Genomic DNA, 13,157 nt, shown 5'->3' on the forward strand with positions numbered 1-13,157 from the left:
CTGAATATACCATGGACTGCTAGGAGAACAAACAGGTTTGTCCTGGAGAGGGTGAAGCCGGAATGCTCCTTGGAGTCAAGGATTCTGAAGCTTCATCTGACATACTTTGGGCCTGTTGCAAGGAGGGGCTGGTCTTTGGAAAGGGACATCATGTTTGGGAGAGTTGAGGGACGGCACAGGAGAAGAAAACCCTCAATGAGATGGATCCATTCTGTGAGTGGAGTGGTGGGAATGAATGTGTTTGAGACAGCGAGGTTGGCACAGGATATAAATGCGTTTAGGGTTCTTGTACATAGGGTCACTGTGAGTCGCAAACGACTCGATGGCACAACAACAACGAATATCGTGCCTAAAGACCAGACAAGTCTGTTTTGTAGGAAGTGCAACCAGAATGCTCCTTAGAGACACGAAAAACATACTTTGAGTATGTTGTTAGGAGAAGCCAGATCTTGGAAATGTGGAGAGTCAGTGAAAGAGAGAGGAAAACCCCAACAAGATGGATTGGCACATGCATGGCTGAATCCTTTTATCCTTTAAAGACTTTCTTAATATGTTAGGGAAATAAGGAGATATCATAATCGATTATTCCAGCAAGTATGCCAAATCTCATCAGTCTCTTTCCTTGGGTTGGGGTGGAGATGGTGAGATTTGAGGTGACTGTTCAGTATTCTACCCTGCTCCTTGCTGTCCTCTATTTGGTTTCATTTAAGCATTTTTAGCACTCTGTAAAATTTACCTTTTCCCTTAAGAAATAAACTAGTGCAGTGAGAAAATCTGGAAGCTTATTTTTATCTAAATTTGCCTTGGAGAATTTATATGTTGTCTGCAACTTTATTCATAGAAGCCAAATCCAAATTAAGATTTAAACATTTGTTTAAAGGGGGCGAGGAAAAACTCAAGCCTAACTCATTGCTATCAAGTTGATTGTGACTCATAGTAATTCTTTAAGACAAGATAGGATTGTCCCATCTTTAGTCCAAGAAGCAGCTAATGGGCTTGAACCACTGACTTTTTAGTTAAAAGCTGAATGCTTAGAACTACCACCACATCAGCAGGGCTCCTTTGGATTAGCTTTTCGTTAGGTACCATTGATTTCATCACAACTTGGCACCAACTCTGTGACAATGGAATGAAAAACTGCCTGATTCTGTGCTGTCTTCACAGTGACTTCTGTGCTTAACGCCCACTGTGGAAGCTTCATCTCGTTGAGAGTTTTCCTGGTTTTCACCAATCTTCTGCTTTACTAGCAAAGTGTCCTTTCCTGGGGTTTGTTTTTGTTGTTTGCCCTAGAGTGGTTTTTCAGAGGCAGTAAATCGCGTGGGAGGAGGTTGCCTATCCTTCTGTCACATAGCAGCTGGTAAATGTCCTAAGCATGATGTCCCTCACCAGTGAATAGCCTCTCCTACCAGCATGCACAGATATGTGAAACGAAGCTTTATCATCTTTGGCTCTGGGGAACACTCTGGCTGCACCTTCTCCAGGACACGTGTTCTTTTAGTGGTTCATAGGATATTCAGTGCTCTTCTCCAAAACCCCAGTTCAAAGGCATCAGTTCTTCTTCTGCCATCCTTATTCACTGTCTCTAGGGATTGACCTCTCCTAATAATATGTTGCCACTGAGCCGATAGACAGCATCATGATAGATACAGAAAAGATTGACATCAATAACTTCATCTTACTTGTATCGCAATCACCACCCTTTGTACCAAGTCAGGAAATCAAAAGACGAGTTGCAGTAGGAAAATATGCTGTCAAGGACTTTTGCAAAGGATTAAAGAGCAGTGATGTCAGTTTAAAGTGTAAGATGCACCTTATCCACCCTAGGATCTTTTCAATTACTTTCTATATATCTGAAAGTTGGACAGTGAATAAGGATAAGAGAAGAATCAATGCCTTTGAACTATGGTGTAGGAGAAGAGTACTGAATATGCCATGGACTGCCAAAAGAACAAACAGATATGTCTTAGAGACTATATTCCCAGAATAGTCCTTCAAGGCAAGAATGGTAAAGCTTCATCTCACATACTTTGTGCAAGGGGCCAGTCCTTAGAAAAAGATACTATAATTGGAAAGGTGGAAGAGTCAATGAAAAATTGACACAGTAATTGTTTCGGTGGGCTTGAGTATATCAGATGATGAGGATGGCACAGGATAAGGCAAAATTAATTTCTTTTTTTTTTTTTTTTTACATTTCCTATAATTATATTTTATTAATTTTCATAAACATTTACAGAGATTTTGGGCTTCCACTCATTCATTGTTGCACTATTCTCTCTACCCTCCTCCCAGTTTGTTCTTGTCCAAATGCCACAGTGCTTGTCAAAGCCAGTTCTGATTAATCTTCTTTGTCAGTGTATCCTTTGCCATTCCCTATCACTCCTCCCTGAGAGAGACTTCACCCTGAGTCATAAGGAAAAGGGGACGGCGTATTCTCTTAGCTACTTCCTGCTGAAAAGGGACGCTGTGGGTTTCAGGGTGAAGATCTTCTCTCACTACTCTAAAGGGCCCCTTTGGCAGTAGGAAACACATAGACTATTATGGAGATTGATTTTGGAATTCAGATGCACTCTTATTGATTGTGCTTGGCTGTACATGTACATATCCTTCAAGATGTATCATGGGGGTGTTGCAACCTAGAAGACACAAATTTGACTAACAAGTTATAAGTACATGAGTCCAAAAATTATGGAAAAGTAAAAGAAAAGATTCTTTCATTGTTTTACAAACACTCCCCCAGGTCCCCTCCACCATGCAGCCCTCGTTCTAGTCTCCTGTGATGACAGAAACACCCAGTTACATCTCTCTTTTAAACGGTTCTCTCCCTCCTCTGTTTCAGTGCAGTATACATTATTGAACCCATCTTACTCAGTCTCTCCCCAACCCCAAGGACAGTCCCATTCTACAACAGTGGCATCATGTAATATTTGTCCTTTTGTGACTGGGATATTTCACTCAGCATAATGTTCTCCAGAGTCAACCATTGGCAAAATTAATTTCATATCCATTACTGTGAGTTGTGGTAAACTCAGTAGCACCTAACAATAATAATACGCTGTGCATAAAATAGTTGTGTTGTGCATGGCATTGCTCTGAGTTAGAAATGACTTGATTACACCTAACAACAATGACAAGCCCAAAGTATGTGAGGTGAAGTCTCACCATCATTGCCTCTGAGGAACTTCTGGCTGTACTTCGAAGATAGCTTTGTTGGTTCTTCTAGCAGTCCATTTTATATTCCGTGTTCTTTGCCACATCGCAATTCAAAGGCATCAATACTTACGTCTTCCTTACTCATTATTCAAGTTTTAACATGAATGAGTTAATTGAAAATACCATGGCTTGTGTTAGGGGACCCTAGTCCTCAAAGTGGCATCCCTGCTCATTGACATTTTTGTTGTTGTGTTGGAACTGACTCATGTAGCTGACCCCCCAGTAGGTTTTCAAGGGTAGTAAATCACATGGGAGTAGATTGCCCATCTTTCATAATTAAGTATTCTGAAATTCCTGTTCTGTGCAATGTCCATAATTTGTTACCATTCACATAGTCAAATGTAAACATTATTGCTTGTGCTTTACAGAGTGTTCAGGTGGCCTAATGGTAAAGAACTCCAACAGCTGTTAAGATGGTTCTCCTCAGTAAGATTTGTGTATGGTATTAATGATTTTGTTCAGTCATTTCTGCATTCTTTTGAGTCACTTTTGTTTAGAATGGAAACAAATAAAGATCTTATAAAATTTGTTGTCTAAGTAGTTGTCTTCCAAATTTCTTGGTATAGGTAACTAAGCATTTCCAGCATTGCATCTGGTTTTACCCTTTAATGTATGTATTATAGCTTCTAAAGTAGTCCTTTGTTATCTTTTTTTCTTTAGTTGAAGCTCCAGAATAACTATCACATAAACAAGAAGCCTTTAGGAAATCTTCAGAACTGAATTTTTTTTTCCAGCACATTTCTTTAGCTATTGCTAACTTCAAGATTTCTCCCTTATGACTGCCTGCTAGTTTAAGCAGAGAATGGAGACTGAACAGTGCTTATGTCCCTCTTACAAGGACTCTGTGGCTATGGAGCCGGCATTGATTCAGATAATCCATCAGATTTTTTTTTCTTGGCTTCCTGAGCATCCCACTTCTGTCAGACTTACTTTTGGGGGAAAGCATTGTGGAAAGAGTGTGGATTTCAGATTGTCCTTTTGAAATCTATGTTAACACAATGTATCCACTCTGATAGTAGATATCGTTCTCATTAGTAAAATGGAGATCATAAAGCTACCCTACGTGAGATTATTGTGAAGATGAAATATTATGTATGTAAAGTATATTGCGTGATTCTTGAATGCCTTGATCCTTTCAAAGCTCTCATTTGAGGAACCCTGAGTACATTTGGTGGGTTTCTTTGTTGTATGTGGTTGTGTTTTGGGATTTGTTTGGGTTTTTTTGCTGCTGCATCCTGTCTGTTAAATGTTATCACTAGCAATTCATGACTCATGATGTCAGCTGAAACGTCAGCACTGTCCAGGCGTTTTTTCAATGTGATTTAAATTACTTTCTTCCTGTCTTACGCAAAAGTCATAAAGTGGTGGCCTAGAAGGACTTGGTTCTATAGACCTATATGTTTGGCCTTTAGTTCTTCTCCCTCCCCTCCCCCAAATGTTGAGATTTGTTGCAAGCATTCAGAAAATTGCGAAGAAAAATTTTCAATATCTAGTACCTTCTGAAAAGTGTATGACCTGTGGTTTAATTTTATGGTTAAGGTTAGGCTTGGGCTTGAGTTTAAAGTTAGGATTTGTTTGGGTTGGGGCTAAGCAGAGAGCTTTCATTAGTTTTGTTGTAAACCCAAGGTTGGGATTGGATTTAGAATTAGGGTTAGAGTTAGTGATAGGAGTAGAGCTGAGTAAACCTTGAGCTTGGTTTAGGATTAGAGTTATAATTACGAAATCCACCAGATGCTCTGCCGAGAAAGGAGGGACAATTTCCTCCTGTACCATTCGGATCCAATTTGACGGTACACTCACACAAAAATAATAAAATTAAAAAAAAAATTATGCTTGGTTTGAGTTAGGGCTTAGTCTACTTTTATCGTTTTGAGTTTTAAGGAACCACAGTGGCAGAGTGTCTTATGTATTGACCTGCTAAGTGAATGGCTTACAGTTTGAATCCACCATCTCCTCTACCAGAAAGATGAGACAGCCTCTTCCTGCAGAGATTGACAGCCTTGGAAACCCGGTGGAGCATGACCAGAAGTTGGGATTAGCGTGGGCACTGGATTTGGTTCTGGTGCTTCATCAGAGCAGTGAAATGAATAATGGTATACTTTGGGGTTGCAATCACTGGAAGGAAATAATGTATACAGTGTTTTTAGGGGAAAATTTGTGTTTTCTGTAAACCTTCACTGAAATGACAATTTTTTTTAAAGGAAAATGGAATGATCTAAAAACTTGGAGTGTATCCCCATCTTTTGACAGGCTCATCCTTTCTGGTTTGCCATGCTGTTTACTATTCCCTATGAAAGAGTAATTCCCTATGGTCACCAGCATAATGCTGATGACACAACTTTGCTTACTGAAAGTGAGGAGGAAAAAAAAAAGAAAGTGAGGAGGCTATGAAATGCCTGCTGCAGAAGATCAACATCAAGAAGACAAAGATCCTCACCACAGGCCCAACAATCAACATTATGATAGATGGAGGAAAGATTGAAGCTGTCAGTGATTTCCTCTTGTTTGGATTAACAGTCACCACCCTTGGTACCAGTAAGCAGTCAGGAAATCAGGAGACATACTGCATTGGGCAGGTCTGCTGTCAGGGATCACTCCAAAGTACTGAAGAGTCGTAATGTCAGTTTGAAGACTTAAGATGCATCTGATTCAGGCCATGATCTTCTCAGTCACTTGCTTCTCATCAGAGAGCTAGACAGTGAATAATAATGACAGAAGAAGTGATGCCTTTGAGTTATGGAGAAGAATACTGAGTATCTCATGGACTGCAAAAAACCCCCAGATATGTTCTGGAAAGGTTATGACAGAGGTATTCGTTGGAGGCAATAATGGCCAAGCTTCGTCTTTCCTACTTTGGACATGTTGGACAAGACTGTTCCTTGGAAAGGGACATGATGCTTGGAAAGGTGGAGTGTCAACAAAGGAAAGGAAGACCCCACCCCCCATGAGATAGATTGACACTGTGGCTTCAGTAGTGGACTCTAGTGTCTCAGAGATGATGAGGATGGCACAGGATAGGGCAAGTTTCAGAATGATTGTTCATAGGGTGGCTGTGAATAGTATTCAGCTCGATGACACCTAACAACATGGTTATTGGGCCCCAGGAGTCAATGGGATACCAGTTGACGTTTCAACGAATAGATGAAGCCCTGCGTGTGCTCACCAAGCTGTGCTAGGAAATTTAGAAGACAGCTACTTGGCCAGCTGACTGGAAAAGATCTACAATTGTTCCCATTCCCAAGAAAAGTAATCCACCAGAATGCAAAAATTATCAAACAATTTTGTTCCTATCACATGCAAGCAAAATATTGCTAAAGATCATCCCAAAATGGCTAGAAAAGTGCATAGACAAAGAACTGCCCAGAGTATGCTGAATGAATTCTATATAGAATAATATGGCATCAGGACTGGAGGAAGACTTTTTAGTAACCTGAATTATGCAGATAATACAACTTTGCTGGCCGAAAGTGCTTGAAGCATTTGTTGTAGAAAATCAAAGAAGACAGTCTTCAATATGGGTTGCGTCTCAATGTCAAATAAAAATTCTTACTACTGGACTGATAGGTAAAAAACATGGTAAGTGGAGATAAGATTAAAGTTGTCAGTTTTGTCTTACTTGGATCCACAATCAGCGCCTTTGGTGTGGCACGAGCAGTCAAGGAAATCAAGAGACATACTACACTGGGAAACTCTGCCATTAGGGACCTCTCCAAATTATTGAGGAACAGTGATAACAGTTTGAGAACTAAGGTGCACCTGATTCAGGCCATGGTCTTTTCAATCACGTGTAAAGCATCTGAGAGCTAAACTGTAAATAAGGATGAGAGGAGACGAATTGATACCTTTGAGTTGTGTTGGAGGAGAGTACTGAATATTCCATGGACATCCAAAAGAATAAATAGACATGTCTTGGAGAAAGTGCAGCCAGAGTGCTTCTTGGAGACAAAGATGTTGAAGCTTCGTTTCACATACTTTGGGCATGTTGCTAGAAGGAGCTATTCTTGGAGAGGGACATCATGCTTGGAAATGTGGAGGGTCGGCAAAAGAGAGCAAGACTACCAAGCAGCTGGATTGACAGTGACTGCCACAGTGGACTCCCCTGTGTCATGAAGTGTCAGTGTGGCACAGGATAGGACAGGGTTCAGTTCTATTGTTCCTAGGGTCACCATGGGTAATACTCAATTGGATGGCACATAACAACTGGTTAAATTTTGGTGTTTTGAAATCGCCCCATGGAGCTATAGACAGAAGAGCTGGAAATGTGCTTTTTGTTAAGATGACAGCTTCGAAAACACTGTGGAGCCCAGTTCTGCTCTGTAACAAGAGAGTTGCCGTGAGTCAGAATTGACTTGCTGGCAACTTGTTAGGGTGTTTTGTTAATCTGTCCTCTTGTCTCCAATCCCTTGACTTTTGTCATTTTTCATCTGGAGGACTAGAATAATGTCCTGACCCAGCTTTTTATCTCTACTGTTCCTCTTAAGAGTGTCTTCACGGTACTATCACATTCATCTTTCTAAATTATATGTTGTCTCATGCCATACTCAGTCTCTTTATTGCTGCTCCACTTTGTACTAAATGAGATTTCAGCTCCTGACCATGCTGTTGATGCTCTGCATGATCTAGCTGATAACTGTCCGGCCACTTAACCATTGTGGACCTTCATTTCCTTCTCTAGACCTTAAGAGAAATGACAGTTCTTGCCTATACCTTTATAACAAAAATCAAAACTGAACCCCTGGCTGCCAAGCTAGTTTCAACTCACAGCAATCCGTTGTATAAAGTAGAACTTCCCTTCTATTTGCACTGATGAAAGTTGAAACAATCTGCCACATTTTTCTCTGGTTAGAGGGTTTGAACCTCTGACCTTTGGAGTAGCAGCTGAGCTTGTAACCACTGCACCATCAGAGCTCTTTTATCAGATGACAGAAAAACCAAGACTGCTGCTGTAGATTTGATCCAACTCTGATAACCATCCATGAGGTTTCTGCGGCTGTAAATCTGTAAAGAAGGAGACTGCTTGTCTTTCTTTCAAGGTGCAGCTGGTGAGTTTGAATCACCAACCATTTAGTTAGCATCTCAACATGTACTACATTCGTACTACAAGGTGATAGTGAGGATTAACTAAATTCCAAATAAACATAAATGCTTGGCACATTTCTCAACACTTTGGAAGCATTCAACACATGTTAACCATAAATGTTTTAATGGTGGTGCTGTTACCGCTTCTTTATGGAATGTCTTTCCCCACTTCTTTCCTGAATACAGCTCATCCTTGAGGATTTAGCTTCTTTGTGACTTCTTCCAGGATCTACTCTCTGACCTTCCATAATTCCACAGTACCTCTGTACCTCTCAGAAAGCACTTGTCACTCTGCAGTATTTTCTCTCTCCTCACTTGTTATTGTTATTAGATGTCATCAAGTCAAGTATGACTCACAGCGACCCCATAAACAACAGATCTGAACCCTGTCCTGTCCTCTTGCCATCCTCACAATTTCTGGCACACTGGGGCTCATTACTGCAGTCACCATGTCAACCCACCAGGCTGAGGGTCTTCCTCTTTCACTGCCCCTCCACCATTTGAAGCATGATGTCCTTCTCCAAGGAATAGCCTCTCCTAGCAACATACCCAAAGTATAAGATGAAGCTTCAACATCTTTGCCTCCAAGGAGCTCTCTGGCTGCACCTTCTCCAAGACATATCTGTTTGTTCTTCTGGAAGTCCATGGGGTACCTTCTCCAACACCACAGTTGAAAGACCTCTTGAAAACAGGAACTGTCTTAGACAACTCTGCAGCCTTAGTGGCCGTCACAGATCTGGCATTCTTAAATGTTTGGTGAATTAATGAATGACACTGGATGGTAGAAGATACTTGATTCAAATTATTTGCACTTGTTAGAAAAGTAAGATGTACAGTAAAGCATTTTACTAACGCATCATTTGAAATGTGACAGTGATGACGTCTCTTTAGTTATTGTGCCTTGTGTTTTTAAAACTGTTATTTCTTGGGGAGCTCTGGTGGCCTAGTGGCAAGGAGCTGCAACTACAATCCCAGAAGTGCACGGTTCGAATCCACCAGATGCTCTGCCGGGGAAGGAGGGACAATCTTCTCCTGTACCAGTCAGATCTGATTTGACGGTACACGCACACAAAAATTTAAAAAAAACAAAGCAAAACAAAAAAAACACACTATTATTTCTCACCATAAGTAATACTTGCCTTTATAGGAAATAGAAAAATTTAAAAAGTTAAAAGAAATAATACCATTCAGAAGTAACTACTGTTTTACAGTTCTTTTAAGCACTTATGCATTTGCTATTCAATTTTCCTGTTTAAAATCTTAATTTGAAAGTAATCTTGTTTTAACACATACTGTTAGATCATCTAGCTTAATATAATGAAGTTTCTGGTTTGTTGTATTCTCAATGACAGGGTAGTTTCTTGCATAATGAAATGTATCTGCTGCTAACACAGCCTGTGCTCCTGAAATCTAGTCTGTTGAATTGTCATGTGATTGCCTTATTTTATACGTGGCCATTCACTTACCATTATGTGCCTCCACATCTGTGCTTATAGGCTGTCTACAGGAATGAAGCGGTTTTGGTTTGGAGACTTAATGCTATCCTCCAAAATAAAGGAATCATCATTTATAGAGGCCAAGAATGCCTTCTTTATCCGCACCCTCCGTTCTTCACTCCCACTCTTATAACTACTGACATGAAATGCATAGGAATAGATCTCTCATATTTTTTTTCTCTGTTTTTATCCTGTCCATTCTTAATGTCACATGTCTGCTTCTACTCCCAATAAAGAAGAAACACATGTTTTTATGTATTTTTTCCTTTCATAGTATTTTCTTTCACTAACTCTTTTTTGTTTTGCAACATGGTTCTTAATAAGAAGTGATACTAGCCTACATTCTTTAAAGTTAGATTTTACTAATAAATCTGGTATGTGTAAATTGTGACACTGTACCAACTTCTTGGTATGAAAAGGTATCTGTTAGAGGTAAGAGATTTTAGCCTTTTATTGTGTTGTTTTAATGAATGAAATTTGTTGTATTTAGGTTTTGTCTTCTCCAGGTTCCTGCCTTTGGGGATGTTTAGTCATTATGAGAAATATCAACTAGCTTTTATAGGCAGCCCCAAATCGCCAGTTATCATTCCTTACTGAGTATCATTTGCTTTATGTTCTTACTCAGTTTTTTTCTTTTAGATCACAGATTCCGCTGGCCACATTCTGTATTCCAAGGAGGACGCAACCAAGGGGAAGTTTGCTTTTACCACTGAAGATTATGACATGTTTGAAGTGTGTTTTGAAAGCAAGGGTAAGTAGAATTTTCCCTGAATGTAACATCTTCTCACAACTCTGTAGTGCCCTCTAAAGTTGGAGCATGAATGTTCTTAGTCTTGGACTGGCAGGAAGGGAAAATGAGAACTATGTACTTGCTGAAGTTCATGTGCTGTGAGTAAAAGTTAGCTAATGAGTAGAGTTTTTCAAGTTGTGTGCAGGAATGGACTTTTTTGTAAAAAAATTTATTAATTTTAATGAACTTTTACAGAGATTTTGGGTTTCCATTCATTCATTGTTGCACTCTTTTCTCTACCCTCCCCCCCCAGTTCGTTCCTCTTTTTCCCCCCCTTGAAAGTCTCTTTTAATTGTCCCATTGCCACAGTGCTTGTCAAAGCCAGTTCTGATTAACCTCCTTTGTCAGTGTGTCCTTTGCCATTCCCAATCACTCTTCCCTGAGAGAGACTTCACCCTGATTATAAGGAAAAGGGGACGGCATATTCGCTTAGCTACTTCCTGCTGAAAAGGGACGCTGTAGGTTTCAGGGTGAAGATCTCTCACTACTCTAAAGGGCCCCTTTGGCAATAGAAAACACATAGACTATTGTGGAGATTGATTTTGGAATTTAGATACACTGATATCAATTGTGCTTAACCATACATGTTCATATCCTTGAAGATGTATCATGGAACTGTTGCAGCCTAGAAGACACAAATTTAACAAGTTAAAAGTACACAAGTCAAAAATTAAAAAGCAATAATATTCCGAGTAGAGGTTCTAATAGTGGCACAAATCAAGTTACAGAGGGAAGGTAGTTCTTAAAATAAGAGGTTTATTAACTAACACTTTGTCTATAGTATAAAGGTTAGGAACCACAAGATGTAGAGGCTCAACTGTGTCATTTATTGTTTTTAAGTCCTGGAGCAAATTTCATCTACCACTGGGTTGTTTTACAGCTCAGAAGTCCGCATGCAAGGCAGAGGTCAAGTAAGGAACTGCTTATGAGGAGGTTTTCCGTCAGTGCCAACAACTAAGAAATAGTGAGAAGAGTTGGGACCTCAGAAGGCTTTTGGGACAAAATAGGCTCTTATGTCCAGGAGAAAACGAATGTACTTACCAGTAATGTTAATACTCACCCACAGCTCTTCTGGGAGGATCTAAATCGTTGAAGCGTCCTCCTTTGTTTCCAGCTGGGAGCTGGGGCCTGTCAGTCCTGTCAGCCACGAGGACCTGATGTGGGCCACCGTTGGCCAAGTGTCCTTCAGATCCACACTTAAAGCAAGTGAGTGGGAGCTTCCTCTCTACTCCCTTGCCTATCTGTGGCTCTCGTCTGTGACACTGTCTACTGAAGTGGCACAGCTTTTCACAGTGGAAGCAATTCTGACCTCCTTTATTACCTTTGGGTGGCACTGTTTATGAGTAAGACTTCCTTTTCCTGACATAGGCCCTAAACTGGCAGCAATAGCTGCCCCAATAATTTTGGCCATTCTCTGGTCTTTTCTCTTCCCTCTAGATCCCAGTTGTTAAAAGAGGGAAAAATTTAAACAAATATTTAACAAACCATTTTGAACATTATAAACTTTTAAGCTTAAGGCTAGAAATATTAACAATATAATCATTTCCAGTCCAGAGATACAAGTTCCAATGCAGTTCCTATTTTCCATAAACGTTGTTGGTAAGAAGAATATTGTAAATGTGGATACAGTTCCACTATTCCTCCTCCATGTCATGATACAGTGCTGTTACTATCATGAGCAGTTATAAATCCATTGCCATCCTTACTCTAACTTAAATTTTTATTTTTAAATTTAAATTTATTATTAATTTCAGTAAAAATTTAGAGTCTTTGGATTAGGAGTGGACTTTTCTTAAACACTGTGACCTATTGGCATTGGCTGCTAGAGCATCTTTGGTACAGATGGAAGTCATGTATTTCTCTGCTAGGGCATGTCTTATCAGGAATTAGAAGCTATTTAACAACCAGTATAAGACAGTCAGAAGCAGGTTTAGTTTCTAGTGTGCTTAACTATATTCTGGTCCATATATATCTTGGTATAGGTTCCATCTCGAGACCAAGGTTCCATAGTAACTTTCAGGCCAATAACCTGGTGAGTTCTGTGCTCAGTAGTGAGTAAAAAAGCAGATTACTTTTCACGGTCTGTTCTTTAATTTTAAGAATGTCAGACCCTGAAAGTTCTGTGGCGCTTATATGCATGTCACAAAAATAGCTGAAACTGCAAAAAGACCATGGAATATCATCTCACCCCAAAATAACAAAAATAACAAAGTTCACCAGAACAGCAAACAACAAATGCTGATGAGGTTATGGAGAGATTAGAATTTTTATTCACTGCTGGTGGGAATGTAAAATGGTACAATCACTATGGAAGTATGGAAGGCAGCCTGGCACTGTCTCAAAAAGTTGGAAATAGAAATACCATTTGACCCAAAATTCCACTACTGGGAATATACCCTAAAGAAATCAGAGCCACAGCTCAAACAGATGTATGCACACCATGTTTATTGCTGCATTGTTCACAATAGCAAAGAGATGGAAGTAGCCCAACTGCTCATCAACAAATGGATAGAAGAACTGTGGTATATTCACCCAATGGACTATCACGCAGCATTGAAAACCGTGAATTCGTAAAACATTAC

The 13,157-nt window shown here is 39.9% G+C and overlaps 1 protein-coding gene across 2 annotated transcripts in view; it reads left to right on the plus strand.

Annotated features, from left to right (window-relative positions):
• TMED10 (transmembrane emp24-like trafficking protein 10 (yeast)) overlaps nucleotides 1-13,157 on the plus strand; it is a 54,848-nt gene that overhangs the window by 18,507 nt on the left and 23,184 nt on the right. For both annotated transcript variants that reach the window (XM_006884670.1, XM_006884669.1), the window contains exon 2: nucleotides 10,425-10,536. In XM_006884670.1, the coding sequence (XP_006884732.1) occupies nucleotides 10,425-10,536 (112 nt within the window). The remainder of the gene's footprint in view (nucleotides 1-10,424; nucleotides 10,537-13,157) is intronic.

Source organism: Elephantulus edwardii, unplaced genomic scaffold (genome assembly GCF_000299155.1).
Source record: "Elephantulus edwardii isolate Elephantulus edwardi_28Jun2011 unplaced genomic scaffold, EleEdw1.0 scaffold00037, whole genome shotgun sequence".
In the NCBI taxonomy this organism is placed as follows: Eukaryota; Metazoa; Chordata; class Mammalia; order Macroscelidea; family Macroscelididae; genus Elephantulus; species Elephantulus edwardii.